At 36.5% G+C, this 18,366-nt stretch overlaps 1 protein-coding gene across 1 annotated transcript in view; it reads left to right on the top strand.

The window, feature by feature from the left end:
• WDR64 (WD repeat domain 64) overlaps positions 1–18,366 on the top strand; it is a 152,920-nt gene that overhangs the window by 37,484 nt on the left and 97,070 nt on the right. The window contains exon 7 of the mRNA XM_027122460.1: positions 1,362–1,496. Within this exon, the coding sequence (XP_026978261.1) occupies positions 1,362–1,496 (135 nt within the window). The remainder of the gene's footprint in view (positions 1–1,361; positions 1,497–18,366) is intronic.

Raw genomic sequence — 18,366 nt, 5'->3', positions numbered from 1 at the left:
ATTACATCTATTGCTACAACGGAATTAAGACTAGCCCATTGCTGAAACCCTAAGAATGACACAATGTTTATCTGGCTCCATTTTCCATCCTTCATATATTAGCAGTATTACTTAGTTCCACCAAAGTATTAAACTCTGATGTGGGAGTTTCCCAGTATGTGATGTGCTGCTCTATTTACTATCAAGCACTTTATTCCAATTATGATAGGCTCTTAGAATAGATGCTGAGACATGAATCTTCTCTTTACTGAGATGTGCATCACATGTCAGAAAATTCCATGGCCTGTTTTCCATCTCTGCTTCCATTAGACAGATATATTAGAAATGAGATTGGGGGAATTTGAAGAATGTGAGTACAGTTAAATGAATGCTAATTCATACTGGTTCTTTTGTAGATGATTTAATCATGCAGCTGATCATTATATACATGACAAATTATTTGAGACTAAAGTGTGTATATATATATAAGCCGAGTGTTGAAGCAAAACATTGTAGAAATTAAAGAAAGAACTAGCCAGTATCCAGAGTTCAAAATTTAACACAATCTGGCATGGAAAAAAGAAATCTCCCCCGACTCCCACTCTGTTTAATCCAATATTGTCAAACTTTCCTGCCTTGAGTTATAAATATGTCTATTTCTCAACTACAATCTAAGGAACTTGGTGATAAGGATTTTACCTTAATCATCTTTATGTCCTTGGTACCTGGGATACAATAAGTGCTCAATAAGTGTTTGTGGACGAGGAAACAAATACACTATAAAATATGAGTAAATAAAATACCATGAAGATGGCTTCTTCCAGGTTAAGACAAGAAGAATTTTATGGCAGTTTTGGCCTCTAGTGCTAAACCTCTCCCTCAAATGTCCTGTGTACTGATGAGCAAGCCTTTGACAAAGACTTTGAAGGCTGTCCTAGCCTCAGCTTTACCAGTGATCTGGGTTAGAAACTTCCTAGTTCTTCAGTTTTGAATGTATTCATGGGAAATATGAAAATGAATTGACTCATACAAGATAAAAAACAATATAAAACACAGTCCTCCATTTGCATGATCAGAATTTTTTCAGTAGGGTAAGGATGATCATGTCAATATTGGATTGGGTTTCTTCTAGATTATTCCTCTAATTCTGAATCTATAGCTCAAAATCTGATGATAAACTTTTATTTTTTCATTTAAAATATGATGACGATCATATAGTTAAACAATTGAAAGTATAATGCATAGGATAGTGTTACACATGTAGGCTTTACCACAGCTCAGAGCTGCGATTTGGTTAAAGTAAAAGTGAAATACCAAAGAGAAACTCAACATGATGTGTTTGTGAGTCTAACATAACCCCCTTTTTTTCTTGTAATTCTCAGTGTTAAAAGGAAGCTACATAATGACTGGGTTATGAAAATTAGATACATTTCAGCCCTAAATTGCTTTGGATCCTGCTCTGCAGACAGTGTTCATTCATTAGTTTTGGAATCCTTGAAGAGACTTGAGGATAATTTGTAAGTACAATTGTTTATATGCATAAACATTCTGTGACTTTCAGGTGTTTTCCTGAAACCCATGGCAGCCTTGGAGCTTTTAAACTGGTTTTTAGACATCTCAGATGTTAAGTATTCCATTTGTTCAACAAGATTAATTAGATTTTCAGGAGGAAGTTGAAGTTACTCATGCAAATCTGAACATGATATGTCCTCCTAGAAGCAGTTTTGCTCCTTTGTTTTTTATTGCTATATTCTATTAAAGTAAATCAATATTGGTGTAGCTATATTTTCCAAATAGTGTTCTATTGGTAAAACTTTATACTTTAAAAATCATTCTTACAGGTCAATTGACTAGACAATAGCCTGTGAGTATCTGTAGAACAACCATCATATTCCATGTGTAATAAATACACTAAATGGCTTTCTTATAGACAGATGAGTTTGAATAGTGTGTAGTCTTATTTTCTACCTAGTTAAATATTTATTAATAGTTATACTGATATATAGCAAGGGTATACGAATATATAGTAACTATAAAACAGCTGTTATATTTTTTTAAGAGAGATACATTCTACAGCATGGATAAACCTCAAAAACATTATGCTAAGTGACAGAAGCCAGACACAAAACACTGCATATTGAATAATCCCATTTGTTGGAAATGCCCAGAAAAGAAAAGTTTATAGAAATAGAAAGTAGATTAGTGGATGCCTGGGGCTGGTGATGGCAGCAAGGACCCCAAGTTGGCACAAGGGAGCTAAAGGGAAGCTTTAGGGTCCTTGCTTTAGGGAACTTGGGGTCCTTCCTTTAGGGAAGGCTAAAGAAGAAGGAAATCACATGATCACATCAACAGATGCAGAAAAAGCACTTGACAAAATCCAGCACCCATTCCTGATAAAAACTCTCAATCTAGACACAGACATTATACCAGTTACAGGAAAACAACTCAAAATGGATCATAGACCCAAAGATAAAATACAAAGCTGTAAAACTGGAAGAAAATATGATATTGGGTTTGGCAATGACTTTTAAGATACCACTCCATGAGAGAAATCATTGATAAACTGGACTTCGTTCAAATTAAAAACTCTGCTCTGAAAAAGACACTGTCAAGAGAACAAAAAGACAAGCCATAGACTAGGAGAAAATATTTGCAAAACACATATCTGATAAAGGGCAGTCATCGGAAATATACAAACAACTCTTAAAACTCAACACTAAAACAAACAACCTGATTAAAAAAATGGGCAAAAGATATGAGCAGACACATCACCAAAGAAGGTATACAGATGGCAATAAGTATATGAAAAGATGTTTCACATTCTACATCATTAGAGAAGTGGAAACTAAAATCACAATGAGATATCATTACACACCTACTAGAATGTCCAAAATCCAAAACGCTGACAACCTCAAATGCTGACAAGAATGTGGAACAATAGGAACTCTCATTCAGTGCTGGAGGGAATGCAAAGTAGGTACAGCCACCTTGGAAGACAGTTTGGCGGTTTCTCACAAAACTAAACATACTTGCCATATGATCCAGCACTAAAAAGCACTAAAAGTACTAAAAAGAAATAAGCTATCCATGAAAAGACATGGAGGAACCTTAAATGCATATTACAAAGTAAAAGAAGCCAATCTGAAAAGGTACATACTGCATGGTTCTAACTATATGACGTTCTGGAAAAGGCAAAACTGTGGATAGGCAATTAAAAATCAGTGATTGCTGGGATGCAGGGGGAGGGAGGGTTGAATAGGCAGGGCACAGAGGATTTTTAGGGCCTTGAAAATACTCTGTATGATACTATAATGGTGGACACATGTCATTATACATTTGTCCAAACCCACAGAATGTACAGCACCAAGAGTGAACCCTAATGTAAACTGTGGACTTTGTGCGATTATTATGTGTCAATGTGTAGGTTCATCAATTCTAACAATTGTACCACTCTGGTGAGAGATGTAGATAATGGGGGAAGCTATGCATGTGTGGGAGGGCAGGAGCATACGGAAAATCTCTGTAATTTCCACTCAATTTTTCTGTGAACATAAAACTGCTTTTAAAAAATTGTCTATTAAAAAATGCACTGAGCCACAAATTAGAATCTGATTTGCTGCAACAAGAAGCGAAAGATCTTCTTTAAACTTTGTTTTAAGGATGAAACTGGAGGGCATTATGCTAAGTGAAATAAACCAGACAGAGAAAGACAAATACTGCATGGTATCACTTATATGTGAAAACCAAAAAAAAGTAGAACTCATAGAAACAAAGTGTAGAACAGTCATCACCAGGGAAAGGGTTCCCTTTCCATAGGGAAAGGTTCATAAAAGTTTGGTAAACTTTCATATAGGTTTTTATAAAACCTATAAAATGTCTGAGGATCTAATGTAAAACGTAGTGACTATAGTTAACACTGTATTGTATAATTGAAATTTGCTAAGAAAGTAGAATGTAAATGTTCACACCAAAAAAAAAAATAAATAAACATGTGAGATGATGAATGTGTTGATTAACTCAGGGGCATCCTTTCACAATGTGTATATATATCAACTCATGTTATACAGTTTCAACATCTTACGATTATATGTCAAAACTGAAAAAATGGGATAAAATACAACAAAACACTATGGGTAAAAACTTAAAACTGCAAAACCCTTACCTAGTGATTCAATTCCATTCTTAAAACATACTTTCTCAATTGTAATCATTTTCTTCTGAATTTGTTTTTCTGTTTAAAGAATCAGTGAGTTGAAATGAGACAGAGTCTTGCTTTCTTTTTCTCTTTGCATTTAGGGTACAACTTTAAAAAGTTCTGGGAAAAATGGTAGAGAGACAAATATGACCCCCTAACAAAACACAAGTGATAGATACCTCCTAGGTCCTCTTGAAGTTTTAGTGAAATTCACAAAAAAATGGAAAACAAAAGATAGGCTTTGCATATACAGAGCTAGAATTTCTTTAAATTCCAAGGCTTTTAATTTAAGCAATGGAATAACAGAAATTTAATGAAAGATGAGAATATCACAGTCAGTCAGATGACTGACTACCTTAAGTTTTCCTGGAAGCTGTAGTCTTCAGGAAAAACACATATTTCCCCTTACGTAGAAAAAGGTGAAAATGTTTATCTTGGTGTAAAACATATTACAGTGAGAGATGATTTAAAAACTTTCTTCAGTACCTTAAAAACAATTTCATTTCTTGACACCACATCTGACACCACAAATATCATTTCTATGTTTTTGTGACATAATTAACTAGCTAGTGATTATACTCTGGCATTTTAAAGGAATACATTTCTGAAACATTTAATTAAGAACTAGATGCCACCTTATTTCCAATTTGATTTTATACTATGTTGGCAATTCATGATACATTCATAATCATAAAGAAACATTGTGAAAACATATACAAATATAATATGTCCTCGTGGTGGTATAGAAAAAATATATTCTGCTTCAACATCCAGAGAAAGGATTTTTATTTGCAAGATATACAAACCTACAACCATGATTTCCACAGAACAAATACTACCAGTACACTTACCAGGGTAATTCTAACAGTTTATATGGCAACCAGAAAGCTGTATAAGGTAATGTAGTTCAGCCTTTAATCCAGAACTGTATCAATTATTCAACAAATATTTACTAAGTCAGAATGTGTTAAGAACTGTGGACAATACAAATATGTTTAAGTCGTGGCCCCTGTCTTAAAATGCTTAAAATGTAAGTGGGAAGACAAGAAATATAGACATAAAATCAGCAGTATGGTGCAGCCAGCTCATGTCTGGAATTTGGCCAACTTATTGTTAAACTCTGCCATGATTAAAATAAGCTCACAAATCAATTATATTGAAAGCAAAGGCAGTAAATACTCAAAACTCATTACTTCTTATATATTTACTACATTTTACTATTACCTATGTTCTTGAGGGTTTTATGTCCTGAAGAACACAGTGCTATATAATGGTGTGCAACTCTGTATCTTTTCCTAACTCCACGTTAAGAGATGTCCCTTTGCTGGTTTGAAATCAGCCATGAGAGAAATATTTGTACCATGGAAAACAGCAAATGTTGTAAAGCAATGGCACACTACCATCTCTACTTTCCTGTCCCCAGCTCAATGAATGTTAAACGTTTATCAGCACACTACTACTTAGGATAATTTGCATTGCAAAGAAGAGCAAGTTAAAGGTCAGTTGACTGGTTTAGGATTATAGACATAATAGGAGTTCAGAAAGGGAAGTGCTAAATAATGGTCCTCCAGCAAGCCCATAGAGATAAGAACCAGAAGTCTTATATAGGAGACTATGTAAAGTAACTTGCCAGTGATTTCATTACACAAGAAAGTTTAAAGCAAACACGTGCCTAGGTGGCTTTTGGATGAATGAAGTGGCTTTTTTTTCCTTCTTAAAGACTGTCTTTACATTGGTATGTTTAGTTGCCTATTGTCAATCTAATATTACAAAATAGAAATCAAAAATTGATCTGCACAATATTGACAGGCGCTACGTTCCAGTATCCTTCTCTCAGACCTCCACGTCTCACCATATCAGCTTTTGAACACTCCAACTCGCACTATACCGACTCAGTGATGTTGCTGAGGTCTCTGATACCTTTATCTCTCAGTAGATTGAATTTTATCAGCCCTTTCCTTGACTTTCTTCCCTTCCTACCTGACTGGATCCCAAGTTAATCATCTGAGTTTGTATCTCACCAGCATTCTTCCTTGATTTATACTCCTATCTGTCCAACATATCGATCAGCAAAATCCCAACCCTTTTGCTCAGCAGAGCCCTTAGCCCAGTCTCCCAATCCTTTTACATACCTTTGATTAACCCCCTCTTATTCCTCTCAGTGACTATTCCAAACTTCAACTCCTTTCACCCTCCACCGATGTCCTGTCCTTCCATATGATCAAAACAAAAAACAAAACAAAAAAAACCCTGTGGCCTCAGGAGTAATTCCCCAACACCCCAGATCTTTTCAGAATTTTCTATATCCACACCCAGCCTTAAGTCTTTTCTTTTTGTTTCAGAGGTTGGTAACACACCTTCCGTTGGTGACCCTGCACTTAACTTCTTCTCCAGGATCTTGCTACCTCAGTTTCTCCCACTCTCTCATTTTCAACTTAAAATGCTCAAGTCTCTTGTGATCTGAATAACGCTTTTCTTGACCTTTAGTGTCCTTTGATCTATCATACTACACCTCTTCTGGAAAGAGTACTCTACATTCACTATCCCCACTATCTTGACATTACTCATTCCCTCTAAAATCCTCTCTCATATAGCCTCCCGGCTACTACTCTACGGAAAAGACTCTCAAATTGGCCAATGATGTCTACATTGTCAGACCAAAGGAAATTAAACTTGGAGCATTCAGCATTTCTGATCTCACCCATCCTAAAACTCTATTCTCTTGGCTTTTGGGAAGCCAGAGTTTTCTCCCGGTATCTTACTGTCTGACCTTTTCCCTTGTGATTCCTCTTTTTGTGTCTGCTCTTTTTGCGGTGGTATTCTCCAGAGTTTTGTCCTTAGCCAACCTTAATTGTCACTTTCTACTCAATTCTTGGGTTATGTTCCTCTTCTCCAACATATTAATACCTGTATACTAATGAAAACCCAAGCTATCTTGAATGTTGGACTTACGTATACCTACTCACTATGTCCACCTGGATATCTCATAGCCCCTTAAATTTCACTTCACTTCCCCCACTTTTTAATCTATGCCCTTTATAGAATTTAAAATTTTTCTTGGTGGCACCATGATGCATCAAATCATCTAGGCAGAAATTTAGCAACCCCACATGACTCCTTTTTCCCTCAACCCCTAAAAATCGTCAGTCACCAATTTGTCTATATTGCCTTAAAACTTCTTGTTGAATTTATTTTATATTCTGTATCTCTATTGTCCTAGGCTCTTCTCTCCAACTACCCTCTTGTCCCAATACTCTCCCAAACTATTCTTGTAAGGATGATATCCAACCATCTCAATGTCCTTCACATTTCTCCATCACCTGCCACAGCACTCCCATTATCTGGTTCCTGTTAACCTCTCCACTTCATCCACTTCACTGCTCTTTACTACCTTGTTCTTAGGTTCCTGTTATCCTGTTACTCTGAACTTCTTGCTGATCCCTGGATACTGCATGTTGGGACTTTGTACATGTTCAGTGCCTGAAATACTCTCTCCACTCTTCCTCTTAGTTCTTCTACCTCAACCTCCATAATCCTGTGGGATTTTTTTCTTTTTTTGAGAAGAGGGAAGTTTTTTATTTTTAAAATTGTTTCCAGTTTTTTGAGATATAACTGACCCCGTAAATCCTTTAAGGATCAAGTGATACCAACTCTAGGAAATTTTCCTGACCTCTCCCAGCAACCTCTTCCCCAGCTGCGTTAGGTACCCTTTTCATGCTTCAGTCTTTGTACTTATTGCATTTTAATTATGTTTAAGGATGTGTCTTTCCAAGACACTAAGCTTGTTGAGTTTTTTTGTATTCAACAATCTCTTTCTGATAGTCCTATAATTTGAACAAAACTACATAGATGACTCCAGAAGAAGCTCTAGAGCAGGAGGCTGAATATTCACTTTTTTTTTTTTTTTTTTTAGCAAATACTTATTGGTTAGTTACTTTGTTTAAAGCACTGTATTACATGTTGGAAATTTAAAGATGCATAAGACTAGGTCTTTGCTCTCATGTCTAATGAGGGAGAAAGGAAATAGATTCCCAGAGAGGGTGATAAGTGTTATGATATCGATTTAAGAGAGTTGTATGGGAGCAGAAGAGAGTTCTCAGAGCATCTTAAGGTAGGATGGGGGTGTGGATAAAAATTGAGGTAAGCTTCCTGAAAAGGAATGTCATGCATACTGAGTTTTGAAGAACTGGTAAGAGTTAGCCAAGTAAAGCAGTTGCAGGAGAGTAGAGTTGATAAATAGTCACATTAAAGAAATGACATTTATAAAGGCACAGAAGTGAAGAAGAAGATGGTGAATTCTAGAAACTGTAAGTGGTTCAATATGATCGGAACAGAGGGAAAGAGTTGGGAAAGATGAGACTGGATAAGCAAAACATGAAGAGACCTGCATACCATGATAAAAAGTTGGAATTTTAACCTGACGGCTACAGGAAGCCATTGAATACTTTAGAAAGAAAAGTGATAAAATTCGTGTTTTTGACAGATTACCCTAGCAACAAAGTGGGGAATGGATTGGGGAAAGGCAAGTTGAAAAGAGGAGACCAATTGGGAAGATATGGCAATAGTTTAGAAAAGAAATGATGGGGGTTTGAACTGAACCAGTGAAAGTAAGGATGGAAAGAGAACAGATTCTCGTATAATTTACAAGAACTGGTGACCTACTGGATGAGAGAAATAAAGGAAAGAGAGGAATCTAAGGTTCATTTTTTCATTCTCAACAATATTTAATGTATGCCTATTATAGATCAAAAACTGTTCCAAGAAGTGATATAATGGTATACAAAAAAGACTAACTCTCTCCTCTCCTGGAGTCATATTCTAGTGGGAGAGCAAATAATCAAATGAATAATACAGACTTAGGTGAGTAGGTGATGGAGATGAAGGAGCATTATGGGATAAAGAGTGATGGGAGGCAGTAATCTTGACAGGATGGTCACGAGAGACTGCTCTGAGGAGATAACATGTGATCAGAGATCTGAGTGAGGTGAAGAGCAAATCATCCAAAGATCTAGAAGAAAAGCATTAGAGCAGCAGACACCAGGCTCAGTTTGGGGGAACTATATATGTGGCTGTGCTTTTCACTACGAGAGAATATAAATAAAGGAATACATTTGCAAGGGAATTCTAGATCACGCCTGCCTCTTATTCATTGTCCAAGAGTCTTGAGCATGTTTTTTAAACTTATTTGAACCTCAATAACCTCATTTATAAATAGGAATAATACTAACTTTCTTAGCTCATGGGATTTTTGTGCTACTCAAATAAGCTGAAATGGGTGAAGGTGCTTTGAAAACTAAAACCCCTTAACAACTGAAAGTATTATTATTTGCTTATAGATATTTAAGGTCTTTTGTGGAGACTGGATTTTTAAAGAACACTGATTTCCGCATGCTGCCAAAATCTATGATAATAATAAATACTCTAACACTGCAAGAAAGAAAAGGCACAAGTTTTCCTTTGGGAACAATTTGTATGGGCCAATATTCCCTTTTCCAAGTATTAGGATCTGTCAATCAGGTGGTGAATGCTTGTATTAGGTCTTAATGAAATGTTAATAGGTACCTTCTTTTTGTCAGCAAAAACATGCCCTTCAACTGACATGATTCTAGGAAGATATAATTCCCTTTTTTTTTCCAGTGACGTATCCTCAAGAGCAGAATTGAGTTAGTCACACTCTTATTCCTTTTTATTTATTTATTAACATCTTTACTGGAGTATAATTGCTTTACAATGGTGTGTTAGTTTCTGCTTTATAACAAGGCGAATCAGCTATACATATGTATCCCCATAACTCTTCCCTCTTGTGTCTCCCTCCCTCCCACCCTCCCTATCCCACCCTTCTTGGTGGTCACAAAGCACCAAGCTATCTCCCTGTGCTATGTGGCTGCTTCCCACTAGCTACTGGTTTTACATTTGGTAGTGTATATATGTCTATGCCAATCTCTCACTTTGTCCCAGCTTACCCTTCCCCCTCCCTGTGTCTTCAAGTCCATTCTCTAGTAGGTCTTTATTCCCGTCCTGCCCCTAGGTTCTTCATGACCATTTTTTTTTTGATTCCATATATATGTGTTAGCATACGGTATTTGTTTTTCTCTTTCTGACTTACTTCACTCTGTATGACAAACTCTAGGTCCATCTACCTCACTACAAATAACTCAGTTTCGTTTCTTTTCATGGCTGAGTAATATTCCATTGTACATACGTGCCACATCTTCTTTATCCATTCATCTGTTGATGGACACTTAGATTGCTTCCATGTCCTGGCTATTGTAAATAGAGCTGCAACAAACATTGTGATACATGACTCTTTTTGAATTACGGTTTTCTCAGAGTATATGCCCACTAGTGGGATTGCTGGGTCGTATGGTAGTTGTATTTTTAGTATTTTAAGGAACCTCCATACTGTTCTCCATAGTGGCTGTATCAATTTACACTCCCACCAACAGTGCAAGAGTGTTCCCTTTTCTCCACACCCTCTCCAGCATTTATTGTTTCTAGATTTTTTGATGATGGCCATTCTGACTGGTGTGAGGTGATACCTCATTGTAGTTTCGGTTTACATTTCTCTAATGATTAATGATGTTGAGCCTTTGTTCATGTGTTTGTTGGCAATCTGTATATCTTCTTTGGAGAAATGTCTATTTAGGTCTTCTGCCCATTTTTGGATTGGGTTGTTTGTTTTTTTGATATTGAGCTGCATGAGCTGCTTGTAAATTTTGGAGATTAATCCTTTGTCAGTTGCTTCATTTGCAAATATTTTCTCCCATTCTGTGGGTTGTCTTTCCATCTTGGTTACAGTTTCCTTTGCTGTGCAAAAGCTTTTAAGTTTCATTAGGTCCTATTTGTTTCTTTTTGTTTTTATTTCCATTTCTCTAGGAGGTGGGTCAAAAAGGATCTTGCTGTGATTTACGTCATAGAGTGTTCTGCCTATGTTTTCCTCTAAGAGTTTGATAGTGTCTGGCCTTACATTTAGGTGTTTAATCCATTTTGAGTTTATTTTTGTGTATGGTGTTAGGGAGTGTTCTAATTTCATTCTTTTATATGTAGCTGTCCAGTTTTCCCAGCACTACTTATTGAAGAGGCTATCTTTTCTCCATTGTATATTCTTGCCTCCTTTATCAAAAATAAGGTGACCATATATGCATGGGTTTATCTCTGGGCTTTCTATTCTGTTCCATTGATCTATAGTTCTCTTTTTGTGCCAGTATCATACTGTCTTGATTACTGTAGCTTTGTAGTATAGTCTGAAGTCAGGGAGCCTGATTCCTTCAGCTCCATTTTTCTTTTTATCCTTGTATCCCATTCCATTTTTACTTATGTGCAAACAGACACACACACACACACAGAGATGCAACCATTCTTTGGGTTTAATAAATCTTTTTATTTATATGTTTTGTTCAAAATGAATGTTAGTATGTATTTTTTATTTATGTAATATTATTGTAGGGAATTTAAATTCCTCCTCTCTACAGTGTTCTGTAGATTTGGTACTTTGTAGCTGTAAACACTTAAATTATCTAGAAGGTTTTCTTTTTCATACTTGCCAGTACTTTCTGGTCTTAGGTCTGAAGAGCATCTATTTTGCAATAGGCAGGAGTTTGTCTTTAAGCTCAATTCCAAGCTTCCTAGTATTCACCATATCTCCTGGAATTTGGCCCAAGAGGGTCAGGAAACTGTGAGACAAAAATATACAAACTCAGCAAATAATGATCATTGATCTATTCTGTCAAATTCTGGCTGACTTTTCATCTACTTCCTTGGGTCACTCTCCTAAATCTAGAAGCTAAAGAGATTTCTCAAGTGATACAGTGTAATCATGTTTTCCAGAACTGTCAGTGCCATTGAAGAGTCATTTCAATAGAGAGTCAAGTCCACTCCATCCCTAGATTCATCATATTCTTATCTCTGCAATTTCTTATGATAAGTCTTAAGCTGAGACAGATGAAACTGCATTTATACTAATTCATAATTGGCCAGTTGTTAAAATGGAAGCCAGTACAGCTCCCAGAAAGGCAGGAAAAAACTCCTCTCAAAAAAAATTTTCCATTTAAGAAATGATTATCATTCTGGTCATAATTTTGTATGGTAATTTCACAAATGTACCAGCAGGAAAATGAACATATGCTATTAATATTGCCATGTAAAGAATATTGGCCTATTGCAAGACATAAGTTGAACCATTAACCCTTTAATAGCTTGGCAATTCCAAGAGATGAGCAATTAACTACTTAGCATTACTCTTTATTAGTTACCCAGCTTGGAGGCAGATTGTAATATTAGAAAGTATGTAGTGGTTCTCAGTAGGGTTGCTATGGAGCCAGTCAGAACTGGTTTCTGTCTGGCACTCAAGGCTTTGTGACCATTGAACACGTTACCATTAGCTCTACTTAGTCTCAGTTTTTCCATCTTTAAATGGGAATGAATATACCTACCTCGTAGTGTTATAAGGTATGTAAAAATTAACCTAATTTACTCAGGTAAAGTGCCTAGCTTAATGCATGGTATATATAGTTAGTGCTCAATAAATGTAAAAGTTCCCCTTTTTGTTTCCTTAATAAAGATACTGAAATACATCAGACAATGAATTTTAATACTGAGATCAGGTGGAGTTACTGTAGACCTGTACTGGTTTGTGCTTTGTGTTCCCACTTCTATAGTAAGGGTCAGAAAATGGCATGTCCCATGTTCAGCGGGCCATCTGCTTTTGTAGCATCTGCAAACTAAGAATAAGTTTTACATTTTTAAATCGTTGAAAAAATCAAAGAAGAGTAATATTTCATGACCCATGAAAATTATATGAAATTCAAATTTCATTGCTTATGAAGTTATATGGGAACACAGCCATGCTCACTTGTTTACGTGTTATTTACAGCTGTTTTTGTGCTACAGTGGCAGAGAGTAAATAGGAAAGTGTAAAATATTTATTATCCGGATCCTTAAAGAAAAAGTTTACCATACTCTGATCTGAAGTTTTCTATTGCACCTTCTCTTGTTCTTTGGGAATGGGTACAATATGGATTAATCACAGGCAGTAACCCAGAGTGAGGACCGCTATCTAAAAAAAATACCTTTACCTGAGGCACGCAAATTTCCTGCCTTACATCATTAAGGAGGAAATAAAAATGACTTCTTCTTTGTCCCCTGCATTCCTCCCATCTACCCCCACCCCAAGGGAAGATAAGAGAGGATACAAGCTTGCTCAATGGCCCTTCACCTTTAGCAATTACATGATCCCCCGGAATGCTTTCCTGTCTGAGCATCGTATTACATTCAGTGAATAACCCTAATTATGTAACGTTCCATCTGATTACCCTGCTTCCCTCTCCAGATCAGAGCTCACAAATTTGTGTAACATTAGCAAGGAAACTAAGGTGAAGTATGCTATGATTCAGGCAAGGTCTTTTGATAGTATAGTGTTTGGATTTTTTTTTTTTTCATTTTGAAGAAATTATTAGAAAATGTTTCTCCTTCAAAAGTACTATTATCTCAGGGAAAATTTCAGAGGGAACTTCCCAGAATCAATATATTTCTATTCTGTGTGACTCTGAAAACTGGTACAGTACTGTCAACCAGTGGTATTTTTCCCTGAAGGGTATTCAAACATACTTATTGGGAGCCTTCTGTGTTCAAAGGCGCATGGTATCTACATTTTATTTTGTTATGGAATGGACAATATGGGCCAACATTGTACATAAGACTATGAGTCTAGTGCTATCTTGGTGTGGTCACTGTTTAGAGGTGGGTCCCCCTAAGGCATCCTAGACAAGAGGGTGGTCCCCCCCAACTCCTGGCCTACCACCCCATCCCTGAGGAGGGACCATGGTGTGGAGGACCTGAGCTCAAGTCCAAACACCAAACCAGATATCTCACTGCACTGTAAGATGTTGAGTGAAAACTCTCTTCATTCTTCAGATGTAAAATGCTGTGGAAATACTAGTTAATATTATCATAACTTTCTCAGAGAACACTCTGGTATGTACCAGTTAGAGTAAATTACACCTAGTTACAGAATAAGAAAGCAACCTGTTTAAAACTATGCAGTTGAATATGTATATAAAATATCTGTGAAAAGCAGCTCATCTTTTAAGTTTTTTCCCAGTTGACATCAATTATATGAATTTTTTTGAATTTTGATTTTTTTTGAATCAATTTTGAATTTTTTTGAATCAATTATATGAATTTTGAATTTTTTTGAATCAATTATATGAATTAGTTGCAACTGGCTTTGTTGAAAGACACAGTTCATCCATTTCTGGTCCATTTAATTATGTGGGCCAGGAAAATAGATTAATTTTATCTAATGGGCAGGTATTTTAAAAAAACAAAAAAATTTTAATGTGAAGTATGTATGATCCCCATTTTACATGCTGAGACATTGATGTAAAAATGTTTGATAGATCCATAATCAACTAACAGGGCATTAAATGTTTCTTTTCCTGCTATCTTAGAATTTCAGCTAAAGTTCCATTTAAAGAAAGATATACTAAACCATCCTCACAGAATTATTAGAAGGTAGTCAGACCAGTCCCATGACTCTTATCAGTCACCCACAACAATGAAGAAACAACAAGCAATTCTAAAATAGTTGAAAAGGAGGATGCAGTTACCTAGCTGTGGAACTATGGGCAATGCTGAGGCATTTGGTCTGCCATCCCCAGGGTGAGAGTGGAGGTGGTAGAGAGTTTTCCGCACCTCAGACCGCTGGAGGAGAGCTCCAGGAGAGCCAAAAAAGCAGGGAAATACATCTGGCTCCCCAGGGGCTACTTGCTGAGGCCCCAAAGGACACAGGCTCACCTTAGGCAAGTTTGACAGGTGACATATGCACATTATGACCACTACTTGCTTCCCCATGGGGAATTCTGAAGGCTGCAGGCTGGACCATATTATGACATGCGGCCCTGAGCACTTTTGCCTTCATGTGTCCCTCCCACCATAACGCTCTCAATATTGCATGTTATTTTTGATATAATTTTAAAGACTTCAACTTTTTTAATGTTTTAGGCTCTAAAAATTTTAGTTTTTCTGATATGAGAAAAAATTAAAACACTTCTCTTGACCCTAAACTTAAATTTTTTCCTTTGATTTTAAGAACAATTAGAACATTTCTGTGGGCCCCCAAAATTACTGTGGGCCCTCAGCTCTGCCCCTGCTGTGCCTAATGCACACATTCCTACCTGGCAGGAGGGACCCAAGACAATAGGGTGGGGCTGCATTCAGGTTGACACTGTCCTGCATGACTAGCCTGTGTGAATTTCCTGTGGGCCACAGTCAGTGGTTTAGCAGGAATTTCCCTTTCTAATGGAAACTGGTCCAAGAAGACTAAGAGACTGTGTTTGGAGACAAGGGTAGAAGAAAATAATGACTTCCCAGTTTATACCTAATCAAGTTCAGTTCATTCAGTCAACCAGAAAAACATGTCATTGGCAAAAGTGTAAATAAGTCACCAGAGATAAGTAGAAACTACTTCTTATCTGGAAAGTTTAAACATTTTCAAAATTCTAAATTCTGACTTGAGATTTATGTTACTGAATTAGGGCTGCTTTTCATGAACTGTAAATAAGTAATTTGAATAAATTAGGACTACAGTTTACCTTTGCATTAGCTAGTCAGAAAAATTACTACTATAAACTAGATATAATTTTTTTGGAAGAAAAAATCTTTTAAAATATCTTAGAGGTATCTTTTTACATAGAAGTAGTATAATCTATTCCTGTTTATTTAGTAAACTTCCCACTTAGGACTTAACAACTGATACTTTGTTTTACTTTTGAACTTTAAAACAAAAAGAGCTATTTTTTTCTCCTCTAAATGATCATTCTCACTTATCAAAATTGGAAATTTTGTCTAAACTACTGCTATTTTATCATCGTGTATGTTTTTGAAAATATAGGAGCTGTCTCATTCAGAGGTTGCAAACTGGTAGTCTCACGAGCTAAATGCAACCTGCAAATGGCGTTTTGTTTGGTAGCATTTACAGTCATTTATTTGGTTTTGTTAACTGACTCTGGGCCTTGGCTCCCACTTTCCACAGGACACGCACTCTCCGTGCACTCCCTGTAGTTTCCTAGCCAGCCCACTTCGCTCATATAGTTTACCTGCCTGGCTCCTGTACACATCTTAACTAATGAACACTCTCACCTCTGCTATCACAGTTCACTGATATTTCCTCTAGGCCAGTGCTGGACATTCAGTTTGTACTCAGTAAATTTTGTTGAGGCCCTACTGAGTGCCCCCCAAAATTCTTTCACAGGCCTTGTTGTCATTGGGGAATTTCTCTCTCTTGATTACTTCCCTTTCAGAGTATACTTTTAGCTCACTATGCCCTCTCCCCAACTCCTTTGCCAACTGCAGACATTATTTAATACAGAAATCTAATGTTTTAATAATCTTAGGTAAGACAGGAACAATTTTCAAACATACTATCCCGAACATTTCCAATATGGAAATTCTATAGTCAACAACCTTCAATGAATCCATAAATTCAGATCTATTTCTCCCACAACCCTCTAGCTGCTCTAATTTCACTTCTTCCCCCACACGGGGGGAGCTACACTACTGATTAGAAAGTACAATGAGTCATTGGAGTCTTTGTTCATGTACTTTCCCCTGTCCCAATCCAGGGGCCACTGGTAACGGTTATGCAGGTTGTGTGCTGCATAGTGCTGGCCACCACCTACATAAGCTATGCAGTGGCCTGCTGGACTCCTACCCAGCCACATCCACACAGAAAGCATAAAATCAAAGATTTTAAGTAGTAGAAGCTATTTAAGCTATATCCAAATCCTTGGTCTCATAAGTGGGGAAATTGTAGTTCAGCAAAATTAAGTGACGCTTCTAATGTCATATATTTAGCAACAGAATGTGACCAAAATCTAGGCCTCCTGACCTCAACCCTGGGTGCATTCTAAGTCCACTTCACCAGTTTGCCCTGTCAAGCTCCATCCATTTTATGGCAGGTCCCTACAGAAGTCTGCCCTTCCCACTACCTCCTCCTACTGGGGCTCCTGTTAAAAAAAAAAATCAGAAAGAGCTCTCATATTCTTTCTTGAAACTATCAGGAACCAACTCAAAAGCAGGGTGCATATACCCCAGAGGGAATGCAAGATGAGCAATCAGAAAGTGGGTAGAAAATTCTAGAAATTCCCTTTCTTTGACATTTTTATCACATTCTTATTGCTGTTTGTTTATAATATACATACTATATTAATTGTGTAATATATGTATATAATTTACAAGTAAATGTTATAGGCATATATGTGAGAAAACATTTTGGAAAAAAATTTAATATGAATTTCTGAACCCCTTGAAGATTCCGATTTACTAAGTTAGGGATAGGATCAGGAATTTATATTTTAGCATCCAAAGTGATTCCGATTCCAAGTTTAGGAACCACTGCTCTAAGGTCATGAGAATTCCTGACCTAAGTAAAGAGGTTAATGAAGTTAACCTCTAAGTTAAGAGGTTGATGAAGTTGGATGTAGGGTTCTAAGGAATACTCTTTACCTTAGGTTTAAGGAAGAATAAAAAGTAACATAATTGGAAAAACTACACATGATCCATGGTTCCCAGTAAGAGCCTCTTATGTAAATTCCTGAATTTAGTTGAGCAAATTTTTTCTTCATAATTTTTCTGACATTAAACAAAGTTGTTTCAGCCAAATCTTATATCTGCATCTTCCCAAAGACTGCAATTCAGACTTCATTTACATGCTCTCTCATTGACTTTGTGATTGTGTTCTGAGAAATCTACAGCTTGTGTTTAATTCACATCCATTTCTTTTATAACCTAAATCCACGTTGGGCCCTTATAATGAAAATTTATTCTCACCTGAAGTTTAGGGTGATAATTGCAATCCAAGATGCTTCTGGGTATTGCCCCTTAGGTTTATTATCTCAAAGATAACCCCAAAATATAAGCTACATAGAAGTTATGCTTTATGAGGCCCAGTTTTTGTAAAGAGCCACATTTGAAGAAGTGTAGTCTAGTGGGCAAAAAGAATTAAAAAGAAACTGCAATATAATTTAAAATTACAAATACATGTACCCCTTGACTTGCAATACCACTTCTAAGAACTTGTCTTTTAGAAATACATACATATGACATGGCACTTTTATAAGAAAGTTGCAGTATTATTTGTAATCACAAAAAATTTGAGACAGCTTGATGTCCCTCAGAAATTAAGGGATGATTTA

This window comes from Aethalodelphis obliquidens, unplaced genomic scaffold (assembly GCF_003676395.1).
Source record: "Aethalodelphis obliquidens isolate GAN/ISIS:26980383/991018 unplaced genomic scaffold, ASM367639v1 scaffold24, whole genome shotgun sequence".
NCBI classification, from domain to species: Eukaryota; Metazoa; Chordata; class Mammalia; order Artiodactyla; family Delphinidae; genus Aethalodelphis; species Aethalodelphis obliquidens.
The sequence above is the reverse complement of the archived record's forward strand: the minus strand, read 5'-3'. Positions and strand labels throughout refer to the sequence as shown.